Source organism: Podarcis bocagei (genome assembly GCF_964188305.1).
Source record: "Podarcis bocagei genome assembly, chromosome: 1".
NCBI classification, from domain to species: Eukaryota; Metazoa; Chordata; class Lepidosauria; order Squamata; family Lacertidae; genus Podarcis; species Podarcis bocagei.
The window spans coordinates 3,425,269-3,448,010 of NC_138125.1; the positions used below are offsets into that span (position 1 = coordinate 3,425,269).

Here is a 22,742-nt window from a genome sequence, read left to right on the forward strand (position 1 = left end):
CAAAAGCCTTCTATTTTATTTGCTATGTGCTTATGAGAAAATTGGAAATCCATTTCTTTTCACTTAAATGTAGAAATATGCAACTTTTTTTTTTTTAGTTCTGCCAAAATAAAAAAAAATCATGTTTTTTGTAACACAAGTCTTTCAGTGATCCGAAACAATCCCTTTTAATTTTTATAGCGCCAAATTAAAAGAACAGCTTCAACAATGGTAATGACGACACAGTGCAATGATACAAAGTAAAGTAAATTAACAACATAACATTTGAAGAACTGAACTGAAAACAATGACAACCATTTACCTCCTGTTACAGAAACAATTCAGGTTCCTGCGTAGGCAGCCCAGCTTAATGAATAATTAAAAATAGGGCTGGGTGAAGAAACAGAGGAGAGCATCCAAGAGCTAAAAGCCCCAAGCAGTGTAAAGTAACAGCATATGCAGAAGAGATATACTAATTGAGAGCCTAGTCTACATCTGTGTTAAGAGGCTCAGTAACCTTCAAAAGCCCTTCTTGATGAAAGAACACAGATTTAATTTAACTAGGTATTGAATGTTACAGCGCAATCCCATCAAAAAATTCTCCTGCACAAGTTCTTCGTAAAGTAAATGGGCCTTGTGCGAAAGAACTTCCCAGTGGATTGTGCCCTTCCTTGCCTCTGGAAAAAGGCAATGAAGATGAAATCCATTTCCATGCCCAAAATGTAACAAAGGCCCATTTGTGTATTGTGGTGCAGTAATACAGGCAGCAGCAGAAAACAAGATGGCAAAGTCATCTCCAAGGCATCCCTTAGACCTGCAGCAAAACGCTTTATTGGTGAATTTTAGTGTGTTCCTAGATTTTACAGGACAATCCAATTAGTGGAAACTACTGAATTCTGTCTAACATAATTAACTGCTGAGTGTTTTCCAGAACTTGACTTTCTGGGATGCAAATGTGTTTCTTCAGGTTACAAGAGAGGAAAGACTTCATTAGGTTAGTCTCCCCTGCTCCATTTCAATTTTGAACATGCTAATTAATGTCGACAGAACTTCTAATTTAATGGCTTGAAGAGTGCTGATGGGTTTTCAAGCAGGTCTTAATTGAGAGTGGGTTCTGGTGAAATCTGTGGGACTGAGAAGAGGGTTACAATCCTGCTCCAGCTGAGCACTGTTGAGCCCCGATGCAGATCATTGGGGAACAATTCTTCCATTTAAAATGTGCTAAGTTTTAGCTTCATTGTAGGTTCCTGCCACATCCAGGGTATTGATGACTTTTGTTAGAACAACAGTTGGCACAAAATCTCTTCCTGTAAAATGCAGGCAGTTTCAAAAGCATCCAGCCTAGCTATGGTAGACAAATTAAGCAGAAGTTCTAAAATAGTCTTTGAACTGTGAAAACTAGTTTGGCCGACAGAAAACCTGACTCACATTTCTGCTGTAAAACGTAGAGCTGGAAATAGATCTATGTACAGTAGCTGCTTGTGGGGTGTGCTATTCTCTGGCAACGGTTGGGTACAGCCCTGTCCCTTGAGGGCATGCTTACTTTGAAATCAATTCCATTAAAATGAATAGTATTATCTTCCTGTGAATGCAGTTTACAATCTGGCTATGACACCCAAAAACAGTTTTCATGCAAGAACCCAGGGGATTTCCCAAGACAGTTGCAACACTTGACATTCAGGAGACTTGCATGGGTTTTGATGAACAGAGAGCAACTTATGGTATGTATACTGGTTTTAGTATCCACCATGAAAGCAAGCAAGCTGGTTTTTGCCTAGCTGGTGCATTTTTATCTACCTGTTTGAAGGGTGCTTGCAGAGTGTAAAAGGGATGCCCCAAAGGCAAGCCATACAAATTCACACCTAAAAGTGATTGTGGCACACAAGTCATTGTGAAATGTGAGGCTTCTGAGACAGGAGGACACTTCAAATAGTGGGTTGTTGTTTCCCCATCAGCGGAGAAGAGATGGGAATGCTGGAGGAAGGGGAAGTTGGAATCAAGGCATTATGATACCCTGAAGTTGTGACGAGGCCTTGCGCAAGAGCATGTCTCAGTTGGCTCAGCCGAGAGATGAATTAGCCTTCTGCCCACACAGCCTCTTCGCTTTGCCCTTCCAGGGCGCAAGACGTCACAACCAAGAAGTCTCCCTGTTTCAGTCACCGGCTTCAGAACAAGCCAGGATCCTAAACGAAACTTCAAAGTCTGGTTTAAGATCCTCATTCCAAAGCTAGTAACTAGAGTCTCCCAGTTCAGAATGGGAAATGGGAAATTGATTAGAGACTTCCTGGTTTAATCCTGGTTGTGTGCACAGGCAAAAGGCATGTTCCTATTTCAGTTTAACAAACCTAGATGTAGCCTGACCGCGACCTGTATGTTCCCCTGACTACTCGCAGCAACGGGATTTTGACTTTAATGAACTGCCAGTTTCTTTCTGAAATTCAGCAACTTGCTGAGTGCTCGTCTAAACCCAGGGCTGCCAAGGCACTGCTCTCCAGATGTTGCTGCACAGCCACTTCTCTCCTTCCTGACCTTTAGCTGGGGCTGATCTGGAGAGCACTGTGTTGGTAACCCCTTCCTGGGGTCCAGTCCTTTCAAATCTCCCAAATGGAAGTGAACGTTTTTGAGCACATGGGACCGGTGCTTTGTTTCCGCAAGACTTGTGGTTGGAGTTCTGCACCGTCCCTTTCCTGCGCTCTCTGGAGGAAATGCAAAATGTAAAACTTGAGGTTTTTCTCGCCGCAGAGCCCGGCTGGGAGCTCAGCACATTAATCCAGTTCATACAACAAAGCATTCTGAAAGGCGACTGCGCAGTGCGTTGTGTGGCTGGTAATGTACTGCACACTTCCATCCCGCATGTCTGTTTCCTTTAGCACAGGAGGAGCCGGCCTGCTCCTGCCCTGGCCCTGGTTGTTCTGTGCTGACTCTGAATGCACACCCTTCCCCCCTCTGGTCTGGCCAGGCTCCTCCCAGTCAAACTGGGCTTGTGGTGTGGACGTGGCTCTTTCCTCCTCCCTTGCAAAAGCACGTTCTGACTCACGGCACTCCCTTATCTGCTGTTTCCCAGGGCTTGCCAAGCTGGGGTTGCTGGGGTCAAGCTCCAAACAATGGCCTGGTCCCCCGCCAACTTGGCCCATTGTTTCCATGGATGTGAGCGGAGCTGTTTGTGCGGGGCAGCTTTCTGCGTCTGCTGAGAGTTCACTGCCATTTTCTTCTTCACCATCCTCTCCCTTGGGAGCAGCTCCTTCTTGCATTTTACCGAGCTCAACGCCGTTCTGCTCCAGCGGCTGTGAAAAGAAAGGGGGAGAGCTGTTTGTTACAGTGGTAGGCTAAAGGTAGAGAGAAGTGTTGCTGAAAACGGTCTCAGCCACCAAACAGGAACAACCTGGGCTTCCTCCCAAACAGGTCTCCCTTTTAAGTTCATACCTTCTTGCAATGTTTCCAGTAAACAGGGCTGGAGATTTTTGCAGGCCTGGCAGTGGACCCTGACCTACAAAGCTCTGGGAATGTGCTCAGAGGCAAAGTTGCAAGAGTTCTGCCAGGTGGCTGCCCACTGTGTGCTCCTCACAGGAAGGATGATTCTGGCTGGGTTGTGCAAGATGCCTTGCGCTTGTCACAGAGCCATAGTTACTCAAAGCCTTGGGGCCATCTGGATCATGCACATTTCAGAGAAGGAGTCATGGTTTCAGCTGAGGAGACTCAATGTGCATAAGTCATAAGTGGTGCACTAATTGGTTTTATTCTGATTACATGGTGTACTTGGACTTTCGACAAGGAACCTCACCAAAGACACCTCAGTAAGCTCATGGAATAATTGGAGAGATCCTCTTGCAGATCAGGAATTGGTTAAGTATCAGGAAGTGGCGAGTAGGAAGAAATGGCCATTTCTCTGAACGGAGAGATGTAGAAAGTGCGTTCCCCCAAGAATGGATACTGAGACCTGTGCTTTTTAACTTCTTCATAAGCAATCTAGTTTCCTAGCCCAGTTTCCAGGTGATGTTAAATTGTTCAGGGATAATGAAACAAAAGGAGATTGTGAAGACCAAACTTGGTGAATGGGTGGTCAAATGGCAAATGCAATTCGGTGCAAACAAGTGTAAAACAATGCATGTAGTCTAAATTAGGGCAAAGGGGTGTTTTGAGCCTCAACACCTTGTTGCTGAGGAGGACTGCATCTAAATCCTCCAAGGACCCTACTTTCTAAGGACCCTCTATGACAGTGCCCACAAGCAGCCAATGATTGGTAGCCCAGGTCCCTATGTCAACATTCTTCCAATCGTTCCTATGCAGCAGGACGGGCCACATCCTGTGATGCTCAGAAGACTTTACACCAGCTCTCATTTTCACTGGCAAATAAAGCAGTCCTCTAAGATACAGAATAAGGCACAAACTCTCGCAGAGTAGCCTGGATATGAGCAGCAGGTGGTTGCCAACTTCAATATTCTTGGCCCTGTGCAATCTAGGACACCAAGGTGGTCTGTGCCACGGTGCTGGCTGCAAATGTTAATGGAAAAAGCTCTTCTGCTCCAGTGCAGGACTGAGAAAAATGAGAGCACAGATAAGAGAAAACACACCACGTAGATACCAACCAAGAGGTCTGGGTGTAGGCTGGAATTGCCATCCAAGCGATATCAAGCTCTGCTCTCCTTTCAATAATTAAATGTAGAAAATCAAATATTGATATTCATTGCAGTTGGCAAGTTTCCAACAGCTAACAAACAACAGGTGCCAGACCCAAGGTAGAAATGCAAGGCAGCCTCTGTGAGGCTTTAAATGGAAGCTGTAAGTTGACAACACATACAAAGTGTGAGACACTTTTATTTTACAGTAGGGGAAGCAGAAACAACCCCAGAGTCCGTAAGGAGAGCTGGGCTACAAATACAGATGTCTGCTCTTATATTTCATTTCATTGTGTGCAGGCAATTAAAGAGAGTGCACCTCGCAACCCACCCCCAGGAGCAAAGTCCAGACTGTGGCCTTGAACTTTCAGAGTCTGATCCAAGATACAGGCTGGCTGAGGCACATGATTATTGAAATAATATTTGCAAATGCAGCATGTGGAGCCACACCGTGTTCGGTCTATTTCAGGAAGAAATTACAACTCATCTGCTGCCACTTTTAATCATTTATTATTTGGGATATGCTATAATTTTACAAATTGCGAAGTTCTTGTAATGAAGATTACAAGATTAGGTTGGGAGGAGGGGAGGGGAGTGGCATCCTAGAAACTCTCATTCTGTGATGGGAATCTGACCGTTTGTTACAGCAGGCTATTTGAGAAACCGCCACACAGGACCAAGTAATTCTTAAATTCTTAAAATTTCAAGAGACTCTAAATATTAGGTGTCAGTCCAGCCAGCTGCCTCTGTTTATATTTGAATTTGGATTTCTATTCCTTCCAAGATGACAAGTCTTCATGCTCTCCAAAAGGGCTTCAAAATCACAAAGCTTACAAGATCCGCAATAAGATGAGAAAAATCTGACTTCCGACATGCAGTTAAGATCCTCTCCAAATGCAGTGGAACAGTGTGGTCTGTTCTGGGAGCATGTTCATGGCCATCAGGAACATTCTTGCTTATCCTAAATCTCTCTCTGCAGTTTAAATTCAATGTTGCTCGTCCTGCATTGAGTTGAAGCCAAATTCTGGCTGATCTGCAGATTTCTGCACAAGCATGGCAATCTCATTGAAACACAGAACATTCCAAGCACACGCATGCCAGGGTGGGGAGCTTAATACAAGTGGAATAGCAAGTTGCCATGTTTGCTGAACATTTAATTTGGAAGTTTTCAGAATCAATGAGCGCCCGTAACGCACAGGTAAAAATATCCTTACAAGCAGCAAGGCGTTGGGCAAATGGAACTGGAGACAGGTAAGACAGTGACTGGTTACTCCAGTGTTGTTCATGGATGATAAGGCAGCCCTGCTGAACAATGCCTTACCTTTAATCTGATCTGACTTTTGCCCTCCGAGACATCCAACACTTCAATTAATGGCTGATGTTCCATCTCAGATGGGCTGGAACGGGACATCCTCGAAAGACTGTCCAGAAACTCATCCACATTGTCTTCAGTGACAAACCACCTTTCCTGAAGGGGAGAAACAAGTGCAAGGATTAAACTTTCCCTTTGGTTACAAAACACCAGCCCTTAGGCACCCCAAAGCTGCCGTAATCCCCAGATCTCTGATTCTCCTTAAAGCTGGCATTCTTAAATAACGGATGAAACCTTCAGCTGTGGCACCCTCAATCAGAAAGTCACACACAACCAAATGGATCAGCAACAAGGTGTAGATTTTATTGTGGGCTGACAGACTTCGTGCTAGTCAACAAAGTGATGCTTTCCTTAAGGTATTTCTATCTCCCTTTTCAAGCAATCTACTTATACTAAAAACCAGAATCCAGCTGCCTAATTTTCTAGCAGATCCTTTGGCCAAGCCTTTCATGGTGAGCTGCTGCATGCTTGCAGGTGATAATGCTTTTTCCATATGCTGGCAAATGGCACAAGGGCAGGCCAGACCAGGTTGGTTTTGTTTTCTTTTTCTTTGATTAAAGCCTTTTTGCCAAGGCCCTTCTTCCTTGTGAGCATCTGTCTGAGGGATGCCATGGAACTCCAACAAAAGAAAAGTCTTTCTTGGCAGTGACACCTGAACTCTCAAATGCCCTTGCCACACAACCTTTAGTAATGACAAACCTAGACAGCATCTTAAAAAACAGAAACATCACCTTGCCAACAAAGGTCCGTATAGTTAAAGCTATGGTTTCCCCAGTAGTGATGTATGGAAGTGAGAGCTGGACCATAAAGAAGGCTGATCGCCGAAGAATTGATGCTTTTGAATTATGGTGCTGGATGAGACTCTGGAGAGTCCCATGGACTGCAAGAAGATCCAACCTCTCCATTCTGAAGGAAATCAGCCCTGAGTGCTCACTGCAAGGACAGAAGAAGAAGAAGAAGAAGAAGAAGAAGAAGAAGAAGAAGAAGAAGAGGAGGAGGAGGAGGAGTTTGGATTTGATATCCCGCCTTTCACTTCCTTTAAGGAGTCTCAAAGCAGCTAACATTCTCCTTTCCCTTCCTCCCCCACAACAAACACTCTGTGAGGTGAGTGGGGCTGAGAGACTTCAGAGAAGTGTGACTGGCCCAAGGTCACCCAGCAGCTGCATGTGGAGGAGCGGAGACCCGAACCCAGTTCCCCAGATTACGAGTCCGCCGCTCTTAACCACTACACCATACTGGCTCTCAGTACAGACAGATCCTGAAGCTGAGGCTCCAGTACTTTGGCCACCTCATGAGAAGAGAAGACTCCCTGGAAAAGACCCTGATGTTGGGAAAGATGGAGGGCACAAGGAGAAGGGGACAACAGAGGATGAGATGGTTGGACACTGTTCTCGAAGCTACCAGCATGAGTGTGACCAAACTGCGGGAGGCAGTGGAAGACAGGAGTGCCTGGAGTGCTCTGGTCCAGGTGGTCACGAAGTGTCAGACACGACTGAACGACTAAACAACAACAACACACACAGCCTTGTTTCCCTGGCACCCTCATCAGAGTCCTTTCGGCACCAGGCTAAGGTGTTTTTGCTCACAGAAGCATTTTAACGTTGTGTAGTACATTTTAATGATTAACCATTTTATCTGTTGTTTCATTATTGTGCTTATGCTGTATACACCCAACCGGTCTGAAGGTCAGGATGAAGATTCAATATACCGTATTTTTCGCCCTATAGGACGCACTTTTTCCCCTCCAAAAATGAAGGGGAAATCTGGGTGCGTCCTATGGGGCGAATGCAGGCTTTCGCTGAAGCTTGGAGAGCGAGAGGGGTCTGTGTGCGCCGACCCCTCTTGCTCTCCAGGCTTCAGGAAGAGGTTCCGCAGGGCTGTCTAGGCTGCGGATAGCAGCCTGCTTCCCAGAGCGCCCGGCGCTTCAGGAACGCATCCGCAGCCTAGGCAACCCTGCGGGAGGTCCCGCAGGGCTGTCTAGGTGCTTCCCGGAGCGCTGGGCGCGCTGAAAGCAGAGCGCCCGGCACTTCGGGAACACATCCGCAGCCTAGGCAACCCTGCGGGACGTGCTGCAGGGCTGTGTAGGCTGCAGATAGCAGCCTGCCGCCCGGCGCGAGAGACGCCCTGAAGCAGAGCGCCCCTCACGCGGGGCAGACATCCGCAGCGTGGGGAGCCTTGCAGGAGTTCCCCGCAGGGCTCCCCACACTGTGGATAGCAGCCTGCCGCCCGGCATGAGGGGCGCTCTGCGCCGGGCAGACATCGGCCAGCCCCACAAGCTTGGGGGACAGCAGGGAGGCGCAGCGCCATCCCGCTGTTCCTCAACCTGTTTCGGTTTCCCCGACCTGGTTTTGGGGGGGAAATAAAGGGAAAATTTTTTTCCTTTATTTCCCCCCCAAAAAACTAGGTGCGTCCTATGGGACGGAGCGTCCTATGGGACGAAAAATACGGTATACAGTAACAGGCCAATTCTATGTTAGGCTGCAGACATTTTTTAAAGGCCTTTGAGCAAGAATCCAGATGCAAAAGTGCTGCATTCCTCAACCCCAAAAGACATTCACCAATGAGAGGGAAACAGAGGCTATGCAGATTTGTCAACCTTTTTTTCTGGCAAAGCGCCAGCGCCTTGTACAACTGTGCGGCGAGGAGAAATTCAACAGGTGAAGCTTTTTACACATGGGGTAAATGAACTGGACCATGTGGCAATAAAATCTTCAGCCAGTGAATTTTTGCTTGTCATACAGTTGTAAAAAAAAAGGTAGAGCAGATCCCCTATGAGGAAATGTTGCAACATTTGGGACTTTTCGGTTTAGAGAAACGGCAAGTACAAAGGCAACGGTGCCCAAAGCTGTTTTCTGGATTGCAGGTACATGCGTGCTTTGTCCTGGAGCCGCCATTTCCTCAATCTCAGGGGACAGCTGGGAGAAGCCTCTGAAGAGCTCCAGCTAGAAGAAAATACCAAATGGAATGGATGCCCCAAGGAGCTCTATGGATCTGGCCTTTAAAGCTAAAGTAAAATGTCCAGGTTCACTGATGAAGCAAACTGCCTAGTAGGGAATTTCACTTTCGTTATTTTTGCCCATGTTCCCTGTCTGCCCATCACTGAAAAAGATGGCTCCGCATGCTGTCCTGGTTCACACATAATGCTGAACTGTAGTTTAATAATAACAATAACAGTTTTATTATCTATACCCTGCCAATCTTCCCTGCCCTCTCCTCCACCAGGACAACCAAGAGGAGGAAATCAGAAGTGATTGCTTCCATCTGCAGATAACCATAGTGACTCAGGTCCAAAGCTAGGGGAAACTGTGATGAATGTTAACTATATTTCAGAGAACAAGCCACCTTCAAAATGCAGTGTATTAACTATAGTTAACACTGATCATGGTCCTCAGTTTGGACAAAATAAGTAACTACAGTTGGCTGAAAACAGAAGCAAGAGCTTTCCATTTCCTTGTGGATTTCCAGAGGAGAGTGAGGTGCCAGAGGCTCCCCCAGACTCATTCTCATAACCTTACATCACTGTTGCCACTGTTTCAGAGTTAACAAAACCCACACAAAACCTGCAATAATAAATAGATGTCCAGCCCAGAAATAGCACACAAATCCATCAACCATCAGAAGGCCAATGGCAAGATGGAATATCACTCATAGGTAAGTCACTGAACACAACTGGGCATACTGAGAATATTGCACAAAACCACAATAACGATGTATGTCTAGGACTTAACACTATATGTCAGCACTATGTCACGTTGTTCATAGGGCATTAAATAAAAACAATTAATAAAGCACATTTTGGGTTCACAGTAGTCTTTGGAGCAATTGCCAATGGTAAGAAATAAAGCTAACAGATCCATTTTTGCCCCTTTATCAATAATACCCAGTGCTAAGTTATTAGAATTGAAAGTTTCTCTCCAGCAGACTGCAGGCATTTTAAAAGTAGGTCATGCGCTGGATCTAAATTAAGTTAAGGTGCCTTTATGGTGAATTCAGGAAACAGGTTCAAAAGAAACTCAGATCTCAGCGCCTCTCTGCCTTTTTGCAAATCCTGCTGCAGAGGAGATCAGCTAAAGTCAGAGTCTCTACGGCAATGGAAGATGAAAGCCACAAAGGGGGGAGTCTCCTATGTATTAGGTATTAGCAATGACCAGAATTAAGACAGCTCCAGAAAGGCTTTCGGCAGCTTAATCAAGAGGTTAATAACTTTGGTGACACAAGTTTCCTATACCAGGAAGGCGGCAAATGAAACTTAAATATTAATGGCTTCTAGAAAATGATGGTGCTTTTTGTCAGCGATTAAATCAGTAACAATTTTGATGGGTAGATTTTTCTTTTCTTTTCAAAACGTATTCTCTATTCTTTATTCTAGTTTCTGTGATGTATCAAGACGGCAAAATGGCTTGAAATGGCCCTGGGTTCATTTCCTCCTGTCATTCCCATTTTCGAATACCATGTTACAATAAATATTCTAATCCCGGTTCTATATTTGTTACGCCTCTGCTTTGACAAATAATGCTTAGATAAATAGAAACTTCCAAAGCAAAGGTCAACAACGGCACCAAAGCAAACATCTATAAACCACTGAAAATTAGTATGTAACAGCATGTGGGGGCTCCTTTCTTTACTTTTAAAACTGCTTCGTTTACACAAATTTTTCAAAACACTGTTTTGCATCTTACAATGTTTTTGAACAGTTTTATGTGCTAATGGGGTGTACTTTTAGGGAGTTGTTTGTTGGCTGCTCTGAGCATTTTCAAACAGGAAGGCAGGATTAAAAGAGCTTTGAAATAAACTGAACAAATAAAATCTGGTGACAAATGTGGAAATGTGGACTTAATTTCATCAGATATTTATAAAGGATAGGAAATGGAAGAACTGACTACTTTGCTCCACATTAGGGAGGACACTAGCTAGACAAATATATTTATTTTGGGGAAAGGGCATGGCATTAAGAGAGGTGTGCTTTTTGCTTTGTGATTGTCTAAGAGTTGCTCCTTGTTGCACTAATTTGCTGTAGAAAAAAGAAGAGGGGGAAAGAACTGCTTAATACAGGTCTGCGTGAAACCTTTGTAAGTTGTGCATAATTGCCCCATCCCAGTGTTGCTAAAGAGAGAGCTGTCTGTTTATGCCTTCTCTCTGATTCCTGTTCCTTAACCATTTACTTACTTTTAAGAGGACCTCTCCTCTGATCCCACGACAGCTAAGCTTACTCAGGAGTCTAATGCTCCTGTCTATCTGAAGCACAGACTAGCCTAGAGCAAAGCTGCCACCAAATACTTCCATCCTAGCAACCCACTGCAAATCCATTCAGATGACTAAAGCTGATTTGGGGAACTGGGCATTAAAATGGAATTAACGCTGTGGACATAGTTTTATGGGGAAAGTGTGTATTATTAACTAAGGGGGGTTTATTGCTTACACCCTGGCTTCCAAAATGGCTTGGAACCCATTTGCCTATTACATCATTGCTGAAATACAAAGAGATGGAAGGAACATCTTTTTTTAATCAATCTGAATATCTTTCAGTTGGCATTCTAAAGGTTTGGTTTGCATAAGATCCTGGATGGTTCAGTTGGTAACAGCCTGGTGCTGATAATGTCAAGATTGCAAGTTTGCCTCTCCGTATGGGACAGCTGCATATTCCTGCGTTGCAGGGGGTTGGACTAGATGACCCTCAGGGTCCCTTCCAACACTTCAATTCTATGATTCTATGGTTGTACCCTGATGTGTGAGCCTCCTTCGGTTCCAGCTGGAAGAGTAAACACACAGAAATTCCTCCCAGGTGAAGAAGAGTGAGATACGGTCTCCAGTCTGTTAGTGCCACCATGTGTAAGCGAAAAGGAATCCTGCTTTAAAATATTTATGTAGGTTGCTTCTCACAGCACTAAAAACCAACCCCTGCTTCTTGGGGGAAACATAGAGAGCGAGGAACTCCACTGCCTATCTGCTGGTGGTGATGACGAGAGCAACAATTTCCCCCCTCTGAAGAGCAAACCGCGTTTCACCATGGCAATCCCCTTAAATGTCCACGTGCCAAAACCAATTCTAGTTGGCATTTCTCCACTCATTTGGAAAACATCAAGAACTGGCAATTTTCCGCTGTTGCCAGCAAAACATGAAACTAGCTGCTCAGTTTTGGAAAGGAACAACTAGGCAAACATGTAATCTGTGGATTGACAAAAACAAAGGATCCCAGAAGAACCCCAGCACCACAGAAAAATACCAAGGCATGGGGAAACCCAAGAGATTTCACAGTAACATGTGCGCCATTTTAGAACATGCAAGATACAAGTAAATGAGTATAAAACTATTTATGTGCTTATTGCTAATGGTATCAGCTTGGAAATACTGGAAACCACAACTGTATGTTACTCACAAAAGTGTGGTGTTAGGAGAAAGGTCGTTTTTCTTTTCTATGGGTTGTATTTTACATAAAGTTTTTCATGTAGATTAGCACAAACTTTTATTTTAGTCTGTATTTCTTAGCTGATGTGCAGTCATGATTATTGTATCATACAGTAATGCAGGGGGCAGCGAATTACAAGAGCAGGCGCAGGCAAAAATCACGATGCAGGAGAAACCGTGAAGCCAGCCAGTGCCTCTACCTAGCTCCATCCTTATTTCAGACATTGTCATACATTGGTATATTGTGATGCTGGAAACCAGGTATCACCCAGCCCTGGCTTATACACTCTGCCTCCACAATCATGGGGACATTTGAAGCTTCCACTTCCATTTTCTATTTACCACAGCTTAGCGTTAGGTCCAAACACAAAATGTAATTAATCTTATTTATGGTTTACTAAAACAAGTCAGCTTCATAAACCATGTTTAGAATTGGGTTTGTTTGATTAAACCACACGTCATCAACCTTTTAAACCTGTTGTGAGCACCAAATACGAACAGCAACCAAGGACAGAGCTCAACCTATCCCACTGACTAGCACAAGAGAATGCTTCTTTCAAGTTTAATTTCAGTGGGTGGAGGAGACTCTGTAGGCACAAGGGAAGGTCTCTGTGGGTGCTGGTGAACGGAAGAAGAGGAGGAGGAGGAGGAGGAGGAGGAGGAGGAGGAGGAGGAGGAGGATGATTTTGGATTTGATATCCTGCTTTATAACTACCCTAAGGTTATGGAGAAAGCTAGAGAGTTCCAGAAAGACATCTACTTCTGCTTCATTGACTATGCAAAAGCCTTTGACTGTGTCGACCACAGCAAACTATGGCAAGTTCTTAAAGAAATGGGAGTGCCTGATCACCTCATCTGTCTCCTGAGAAATCTCTATGTGGGACAAGAAGCTACAGTTAGAACTGGATATGGAACAACTGATTGGTTCAAAATTGGGAAAGGAGTACGGCAAGGCTATATATTGTCTCCCTGCTTATTTAACTTATATGCAGAATTCATCATGCAAAAGGCTGGGCTAGATGAATCCCTAGCCGGAATTAAGATTGCCAGAAGAAATATCAACAACCTCAGATATGCAGATGACATAACTTTGATGGCAGAAAGTGAGGAAGAATTAAAGAACCTTTTAATGAGGGTGAAAGAGGAGAGCTCAAAATATGGTCGGAAGCTCAACATCAAAAAAACGAAGATCATGGCCACTGGTCCCATCACCTCCTGGCAAATAGAAAGGGAAGAAATGGAGGCAGCGAGAGATTTTACTTCTTGGGCTCCATGATCACTGTAGATGGTGACAGCAGCCACGAAATTAAAAAACGCCTGCTTCTTGGGAGGAAAGCAATGACAAACCTAGACAGCATCTTAAAAAGCAGAGACATCACCTTGCCAACAAAGGTCCGTATAGTAAAAGCTATGATTTTCCCAGTAGTGATGTATGGAAGTGAGAGCTGGACCATAAATAAGGCTGATCGCCGAAGAATTAATGCTTTTGAATTATGCTGCTGGAGGAGACTCTTGAGAGTCCCATGGACTGCAAGAAGAACAACAACAAGGAGTCTCAAAGTGCCTGACATTCTCTTTTCCCTCCCTCCCCCACAACAAACGTAAGAGGACCCTCCTGGATCAGGACAATGATCCATGTAGTCCGCCTTCCTGTTCTCACAGTGTCCAACCAGATGCATATGAGAAGCCTGAAATCAGTTAATATATCAGTTTCTTGTAGGGCAGTGGTTCCCAATTGGAGGTCCGCAGACCCCAGGGGGTCTACATAACCCACCCAGGGGGGTCAGTGGCACCATTCACATAAAAAACCTACCATAGAGATATCAAAATTTTCAGAAGTAGGGGCTCCATGGCTTGTCTTTTGAAAAACAGGGGGTCTGCAGTACTAAGCTAACTGGGAACCACTGTTATGAGGAGTAGAATCCCTTCCCTTCTTGACTCATACACATATCAACACATGATTAGCACAAGAATTATGGAATGAAGAGACAACAATCCAGACTAATTTTCCCAAGAGTCATTCTAATATTGAGCAAATTGTTCCCAACTGTGCATTAAATAATTAGTGTTATTAATCCTTTCTTGCAAGGGTTGGCATTCATTTCAACTACCTCCAGTATGTTCTTCAACTACAGTCGGCAGCTATTGGACAGGATTTACGGTGTTCGGGAACTAATGGTGCTGACTAGGGCTGATGGGAATTGTAGTTCAAACTAGGTTGGGGGAAGAATGACTTATAAAGCCACCATATATTCTTAAGCACACCTCTGTCAGTTAACCAGATGCTACAATGTCAGTGTATAACCTGAAAATATTTATTTTTTCTAAGCATTCTCCTATGAAAGTATTTTCAGTTGCTAGCTGGAGGTCAAGCAAGAACTAATTCCACTGGCTAATTCCAAAAGAATCTAGATATGTGGGAAGGCTAGAAACAGGAAAACTAGAACTGCTGTTAAAATTGTTTATACTGTAACAAGAAGGTATCTGGTTTCTTGGACCAAGACGTGGGTAATCTTGAATCTCTCTCCATGAGAATGTCACTAAATAAACCCGTTTTTCTCATTCTAAACAGTGCATCTTTGCCTGAAGGCTTCATGTCTGGAATTTATGCTTTCCTGCATGCCTATTTCTTATATCTCTCTATCTTCCCTGGAGAAAAAATGGTCAGTTGTTGTCCATACTGCAGGGGTATCACTGCAACCAGGCCCCATCCATGGGCTGCGGAAGGCAAAGACCCATGAGCACAGCTGAGCCAACACTGGCAGTACAGATCTTGGTCACTGGGACACACCTTCAGTCTCCAGGTGTCAGCTGTTCTGTATGATGGAAAACTTATTTGCTTTTGCTGTACTACTTGGCTGAAAAAATCTGACGAAATGAAACCAGTCACCTGCAACTGAACCTTCTCCCATTCGTAGTCCTCACACCCAGCCAGCGGCAATGCCTGACATAAAGAGTTAATGGTTTCTGCAAAGCATTAGATTAATGACCTTTCACCAGCCTCTGAGAGAAATGCCACAGTTATTTTTTACCTCCTTGCCATCAATGATCCATACTGAATGAGATAATATAATTTTAAAAATTTTAATCGAAAGGGCATTTGATCTGTTAAAACCCTATTTAACAAACTGCTGGCCTTTAAGGAACTTCAGAACGAAAGGTCACATTACCTCTCTCAGAGATGCAACCCTTGGAGGAATAGCAGTGGAGAAAGTCCAACCGTATCAAGGGCTCAGTCTCTTTCTTTAAAAACTGCCGTGGTTTTCCAATCCGAGGGTGTGCATTTAAGATGGGAGCAGAAGGTGAACACAACTAGCACTCCAGCACAAGACAAGATCCTCCACAAAGTGGCGGGTTGAACTCCAAAACAGGAGGGAAATTACTCAAGGCCACAACTGAAACACCTGAGAAAGGATAAAGATGTATCTGTTGCCAGAAGACAGAAGCCCAAACACCATCCCCAAAAAGTAACATGTTGCAGAGCGCCCTCACCTGTTTCTAGAACCAGAGCAAAATCACAGGGGAGTTTGGTGATGGTTTAGGTAAAGGTAAAGGGACCCCTGACCTTTAGGTCCAGTCGTGGCCGACTCTGGGGTTGCGGCGCTCATCTCGCTTTACTGGCCGAGGGAGCCAGCGTACAGCTTCTGGGTCATGTGGCCAGCAGGACTAAGCCGCTTCTGGCGAACCAGAGCAGCACACAGAAACGCCGTTTACCTTCCCACCAGAGCGGTACCTATTTATCTACTTGCACTTTGATGTGCTTTCCAAACTGCTAGGTTGGCAGGAGCAGGGACCGAGCAACAGGAGCTCACCCCGTCGCGGGGATTCGAACCGCTGACCTTCTGATCGGCAAGCCCTAGGCTCTGTGGTTTAACCCACAGCGCCACCCGCGTCCCTTGGTGATGGTTTACAGGTCACTATATACTTATAAGCTCTTCTTCGACATGTTTCTATTTAACAGCAGGGGCTTGATTTGATCAGTTTACTCTCAACTAAACCAAAAGCAAGCAGCAGCTAGTCTGGATTGCACCCCACTTTAAAGTTGAGTTTTGCACCCTGAACCTGGATGTTCAGAAGCTGGCTGTGGGCCAAAGTGTCTTTGCACAACTTTGCTTGGTGCGCTGGGTGCGCCTGTTCCTAGAAAAGTCAGATCTGGCCAGGATACCTCACGACCTGCATTACAGCTGAACTAGCTTTTGTTTGAATGCTTTAGCTGGCACAGTATGCTGTGGCCAGACTGCTGACTGGAGCCAGTTATCAGGAACGTGTGGCTCCACTATTACAAGAGTTTCACTGACGGCTGGCCAGTATCCAGACCCAAATCAAAGTGCTGGTTAGGACTTTAAACTTCTATTTCAGGAGCGGCAAAGCTTTCTAGCCCAGCAGACCAAGCCTGACAGGTGAAAAGGTCCTGCAAAACACCCCTATATAAAGTACAGAGCTTATTTTAGTCATTGCTAGTATACAGGACTCAGTAGCTTCAATATGTCATTTGTACTGGCATATAATTAATATTTATGTGAGTTTGAATAATTAATTATATGTCAATGCAAATGATATTTTGAAGCTACTGAGTCCTGACATACACAGGTTCTGCCTTGCCAGAATGCAACCGTTGCTCTAATAGTATCTCATGTTGATGAGAGCTGACTCAATGCTCCAATTAAGTGGTAAAAAAATGTGTGTGTTTTCTTCAACAGGGAAAAATGTATAGCCCCAGTGTCAGGCAAGAAGACCAAACCTAGGTCCTCTTTTTCCTCCCCTCTGCAATTTTAATATGAGGTTTTTTCCCCCATGCAAAGAAACATTCTAGGCAACAGAACTCCAGAGAATCACTCTACAGATTCATGAGCATTCGGTCTGGAATGTTTATTCACAAAGGTGGAAGCTATAACAAGAAATGCTGTCTTCAAGGAGAAGAACTGCAAATTAAGCTAGTTTGAGTATTGAAACAGAGAGGAAGCATACTTTACTTTGCCTCTTCAGTTTCTAAACAAACATGATGACGAAACTGCAAATGGCCACACATTTGTTTACTAAACAGGTGTCAGAAGGAGGATGACAGTTTCAGCCCCCTGCTGACATCAATTAGGAGAAACTTTATAGCATATTACACACCGGCAAGTAGCAAAGCAGAAAAGCGATGACAAACCTAGACAGAATCTTAAAAAGCAGAGACATCACCTTGCCGACAAAGGTCCGTATAGTTAAAGCCATGGTTTTCCCAGTAGAGATGTATGGAAGTGAGAGCTGGACCATTAAGAAGGCTGATCGCCGAAGAATTGATGCTTTTGAATTCTGGTGCTGGAGGAGACTCTTGAGAGTCCCATGGACTGCAAGAAGATCCAACCTCTCCATTCTGAAGGAAATCAGCCCTGAGTGCTCACTGGAAGGACAGATCGTGAAGCTGAGGCTTCAATACTTTGGCCACCTCATGAGAAGAGAAGACTCCCTGGAAAAGACCCTGATGTTGGGAAAGATGGAGAGCACAAGGAGAAGGGGACGACAGAGGGCGAGATGGCGGGACAGTGTTCTCTAAGGTATGAACATGAGTTTGTCCAAACTGAGGGAGGCAGTGGAAGACAGGAGGGCCTGGCGTGCTCTGGTCCAGGGGTCACGAAGAGGCGGACACGACTAAACAACTAAACAACAAAACTAAACAAGTAGCAAAGCAAGTTCAGGGGACAAGTTCTACTGTGTAGGGTTAGGCACACACTATTCACTTCAGTACTATGAGGTGCTTGTGTTTTGACAGCACCTTCTCCAGTTCAGCCCAAAGGAGGTCAGGTGCAATCTTGATGCAAAGCCCTGAACAGTTTGGGACTTAGGTTCCTGAATGACCTTTTCTCTCTCTCATACAAGCCTACTCAACTACTGCCAAACATCCTCAGAGGTCCTTCTCAAGCCTTCGGAGGCAAGGAGAATGGGAAGAGAGCAGTGGGTTGCCATACTAAAAGGGTGTACGTAACAGTCACTACTTACTATGGAGGTCATTTTCTTTTCCTCACTGTGGTAGGGAAGGAAAATGTTCCCAACACCCCAATAGCTATGGGCAATAAGAAAACAACCACAGCACTTCAACTTAACATCACATGTTCAACTTAACATCACATAAGTAATTTCGTTGTCCCCGAAGGGGGCAATGACAATAAAGATATTATTATTATTATTATTATTATTATTATTATTATTATTATTATTATTATTAGCATCTAGTTGGCCTTCAGGTAAAGGACTAACTGGGGCCTCACTTGCTTTAATAATAATAATAATAATAATAATAATAATAATAATAATAATAATAATTTCTACCTGCCCATCTGGCTGGGTTTCCCCAGCCACATAATAATAATAATAATAATAATAATAATTAATTATTATTTCTACCCGCCCATCTGGCTGGGTTTCCCCAGCCACTCTGGGTGGCTTCCGAACTGAACATTAAAAACAATACAGCATTGGACATTAAAAACTTCCCTAAACAGGGCCGCTTTCAGTTGTCTTTTAAAAGTAAAATAGTTGTTTATTGCCTTGACATCTGCTGGGAAGGCATTCCACAGGGCAGGCACCACCACCGAGAAGGCCCTCTGCCTCATTCCCTGTAACCTCACTTCTCGCAGCGAGGGAACCACCAGAAGGCCCTCAGCGCTGGACCTCAGTGTCTGGGCAGAATGATGGGGGTGGAGACGCTCCTTCAGGTATACAGGACCGAGGCCGTTTATGGCTTTAAAGGGCTTTACTACTCCCACAAATCCTAAGAATGGAAGAACCACCTTGCCGGATCAGGTCAAAGACTCATCGAGTCCAGTATCCTGCTGTCCACAGTGGTCAACAAGATGCCCAGCAGCAAAACATGAGCACAACAGCACTCCTTATCACTGCCTTGGCAGTGGGCATAAGAAATAGCCTTATACTCCACATATTTGTCTGGTCTCCTATTAATGCTATCCAAATTGTTGGCCATCCATTCCATCGTTTAACTATGCACTGTGTGAACCCAGACGCCTTTCTGTTGCTCACACATTTAGCAAGGAGCCTAGTGGGGAAAGTTTTGGAGACCCACATTCAAATCCTGCTCAGCCATGAGGGTCACTGGTGATGTGGGGCCTATCACATTATTAGTCTCAGCATAACTTCAAAGTGTAGCTGTGAGAATGTATGGGATAACAAGTGAGTCCACAATGCCCCAAGTAGAAGAAGAGCAGAATAAAAACGAAATAAGGGCCTCAAAAATATACCCTTGATTCTGCTACACCCTGAGGGTGAGAGTAATATGAAACGTAGTTTTACCTGCAAGGAATCACCATTTGGGCCAAAATACATCTTTCTCCAAAGTCCAGTGGTCTCGAGAGACTTGGTGAGGGAAATAACAGCATTATCGGGGGACACATCAAGTCCAAACTCAGGGGGACTCAGTCTATTTTCTGGAGGAAACTGCAAGACGAATGTATAAGAAGCAAAGTCTTTGCTGGCAAAACTAACTCTGTAGCAATTTGTTCCTACTTCCCCCCTGAGGCTCTGGGGAACAATGCCTGGCACCTGCAAGATCAGCCTCAGAGAGTTTTCATCCTGAGTGCATTGGAAAGGGGGACACCGGGTGGCTGTGCTTGCAGGGGGCACGGGAGAGTCAAGGCAGCTAGCGGGGCTTTTGGCAGAATCTGGATCAACGGTGGGGCCCTCCGTGGGCGGCAGAGGAGAACCAGAGGTTATGTTTGCAGGACCCAGAGAGGCAGGTGCAGAAATCTGCACGACGCTAGTGGTAGTGGGGCACGCTGGTGGCGCAGGAAGCTCGCTTCTTGTCGAGGGCATCGGATCCTCATCTACACTAGAGCAGTCCAGACCCGACAGGGTTGCCACGGAATGGTCCGGGCCGTCACAGCGGGACACATGTGGAGGAGCCACGATGCCACCGGGGCACGAGGAGGGCACCACGTCGCTGGTGGCATGGGTGCTTTCGTTCAGATCCATGTCGGCGCAGAGCAGCCCCTGACTTACTCCCGCAACAGGGCCGCGTAGCTCCACGGTGCTGTCCACGCACGGATCTTCGCGCGGCGCAGCAGGCAAACCCGCGGCGCGGCCAGTGCCGGCGCACGTCGGGACGGTCGGACGCGTGTCAGCCGCCGGGTCGCTTTTCGCGGGATCCTCCGGGCTCCTGGCATCGGGGCTCCGAGGCTCGTCGGAATCGTTGTGACCCGGACACGTGGAGAGGCCGGGCTCGGGAGCGGCCGGAGCGCTTTCCGGGGCGCACCCCGGCCTCGCCTCCACGTGGGCAGCAAGGGGCGTTTGCTCCGCGTCGCTCGCGGCTTGGATCGGGGCGCAGCCCGGCTGCGGTTCAGCCGAGCCTCCGGTTTCCGAAAGCGGCGGCGGCTCCTCCTCTTCCTCCTTTCCTTCTTCCTCCTCCTCCTCCGGCCGGCCTTGCTCGCCGCAGCCGGGGCTCCCCTGCTCTTGCCCGGCCGGCGGCAGGACGGGCAGCACGACCACCAGCTGCCTCTTGGCCTTGTTGAAGGTGGCCTTGCCGGCGGCCTCGTCCACGGCGTAGGGCAGCGGCAGGCGCAGGCTGTAGGCGGCGGGGCGCCGCGACTCCAGCCGCAGCTCCCGCCCGCGGACCTCCAGCTCCGCCTGGGCGGCCGAGCCCAGGCAGGGCAGCTCCACCGTCACCACCAGCTCGCGGGGCACCGGGCTGGGCGCCGAGTCGCGGCAGCAGCGGTAGTCCTGCAGGTCCACGTAGGAGCGCTGCCGGAGGCTCCAGCGCGGCGTGGTGGCCGCCGGGGCCGGCTCGGGCGCCGGCTTCGGGGGCTGGGCTGGGCGAGGCGGGTAGGCGTAGGGCGTGGGGAAGGGCGGCAGCGGCGACGAGGGGCTCTCTTCCTCCCCGCTTCCCTCCGGGGCGGCCCCGGGCAGCGGCGTCCGGAGCAGCGTGGCCTGCGGGACTCCCTTGTACTTGATGCCCCTTAGCGGCACGGCGTTGGCGCGGTCCAGGCCGGGCGAGAAGTGGCTCTCCAGCGCCTCCAGGGCCGTGTCGCTCACCAGGCGGCGGAAGCGGGCCGAGCGGGCAGCCAGGCGGAGCGCGTCCGGGTGGAAGAGCACGTCGTAGACCAGGCGCGGCGGGCCGCGAGGCTCCCCGGGCCGGCGCCGGCTGCCCAGCTCCTCCCGGGCCGGCGCCAGGCAGTGCGGCAGCGTCCAGCGGCTGCCCCCGGGCTCCGGCCTCGCCTCGGGCCTGGCCACCAGCGCGTTGCCGCAGACGTTGACGTAGCAGCGGCGGGAGCCGGCCTGGCTGGTCCGCAGCACCCAGCCGGGCTGCGGGTGCAGGAAGCGCGCCTCGACGCCCCGCTGCCGCTCCAGGGCCGACACCTCCGCCTCGTACACGGCCCGCTGCGCCGGGTCGCTCAGCTCGGCCGCGTAGTCGGCGAACAGCTTGCGGAAGCCCTCGTCCTGGAAGGCCTTGCTCAGCCGCTCCACCTCGTCCCCCGTCAGCTCCAGGGCTTCCAGGCTCGAGCGGACCGCCATGCCGGCCCTCGGAAAGCCGCCGGGGAAGGAGGAATAGGACGGCCGTTGCTATGGAAGCCAGCCTAACAAGATGGCGGCGGCGAGGCCCGTCGCTATGGAGACGGGGCCGGCAAAATGGAGGCGGGGAGGGCGGAGGGCGCCGTTGCTATGGAAACGACCCCGGCGGAATGGCGGAGGCCGCTGTTGCTATAGAAATAACCTCGGCAAAATGGCGGCGGGGAGGGCGGAGGCCGTCGTTGCTATAGAGACGACCCCGGCGGAATGGCGGAGGCCGCTGTTGCTATAGGAACGACCCCGGCAAAATGGCGGAGGCCGCCGTTGCTATAGAAATAACCTAGGCAAAATGGCGGCGGGGATAGTGGAGGCCGTCGTTGCTATAGAAACGATCTCGGCAAAATGGCGGCGGCGAGGCCCGTCGCCGTGGAGACGGCGGCAAGCAAAATGGCGGAGGCCGCAGTCGCTCTAGAAGCGTTACCGACCTAGGTGACAGGTATTTTCGCACCGTCCAATGAGATATTTGGGGGTGACGCGCACCCCGCAAGTGTCTCGCGTCTGTCCGAGCGGCCCGGAGGTTCCTGCCGCTTCGTTCTGAAAGGGTTAACAGCGGTAATGGAGCTGCCAGTCCTAGAGCGGAAAGGAAGTGTGAAAGAGAGGAGCTTCCGTTCCCCGTCTCGCTGTCCTTCCTGGCCGAGGCGCTGGAGGCGGGGAACTGGGGAGGAGCCAAGTCCTAGGGGCCAATGTCCCTCCTCTCCCCCCAATAAAATATTTGAGGGGGCCGCCCCCCAAGTTGATGGTTGTTGCCTTTCAGATGGGGTGTGCCAGGTCAAGAGCGGGTGCTGGGGCAAAGGGCTGCAAATGGGACTTCC

At 47.6% G+C, this 22,742-nt stretch overlaps 1 protein-coding gene and 1 long non-coding RNA gene across 2 annotated transcripts; one reads left to right on the forward strand and one right to left on the reverse strand.

Moving 5' to 3' along the window:
* Positions 1-142: 142 nt before the first annotated feature.
* On the reverse strand, positions 143-21,936 carry DNAAF2 (dynein axonemal assembly factor 2). Its single transcript, XM_081195662.1, has 3 exons — positions 19,663-21,936; positions 5,917-6,063; positions 143-3,263 (listed from the first exon to the last, which is right to left on the reverse strand). Exons 1-3 carry the CDS (start codon positions 21,874-21,876, stop codon positions 2,745-2,747), a joined length of 2,880 nt encoding a protein of 959 aa, XP_081051788.1. The 5' UTR covers positions 21,877-21,936; the 3' UTR covers positions 143-2,744.
* On the forward strand, positions 9,529-10,447 carry LOC308588271. Its single transcript, XR_014008613.1, has 2 exons — positions 9,529-9,798; positions 10,337-10,447. It is a non-coding gene; the product is annotated as an uncharacterized lncRNA (long non-coding RNA).
* Positions 21,937-22,742: the final 806 nt, after the last annotated feature.

Bases quoted from the DNA above. Each gene is read 5' to 3' on its own strand.
- DNAAF2 (XM_081195662.1), bottom strand. From the start codon at position 21,876: ATGGCGGTCCGCTCGAGCCTGGAAGCCCTGGAGCTGACGGGGGACGAG. The intron at 6,064-19,662 runs GTAAAACTACGT...TCTCCCCTTCAG, and splicing joins CAAATGGTGATTCCTTGCAG to GAAAGGTGGTTTGTCACTGA. The intron at 3,264-5,916 runs GTAAGGCATTGT...TTCTTTTCACAG, and splicing joins AAAGTCAGATCAGATTAAAG to CCGCTGGAGCAGAACGGCGT.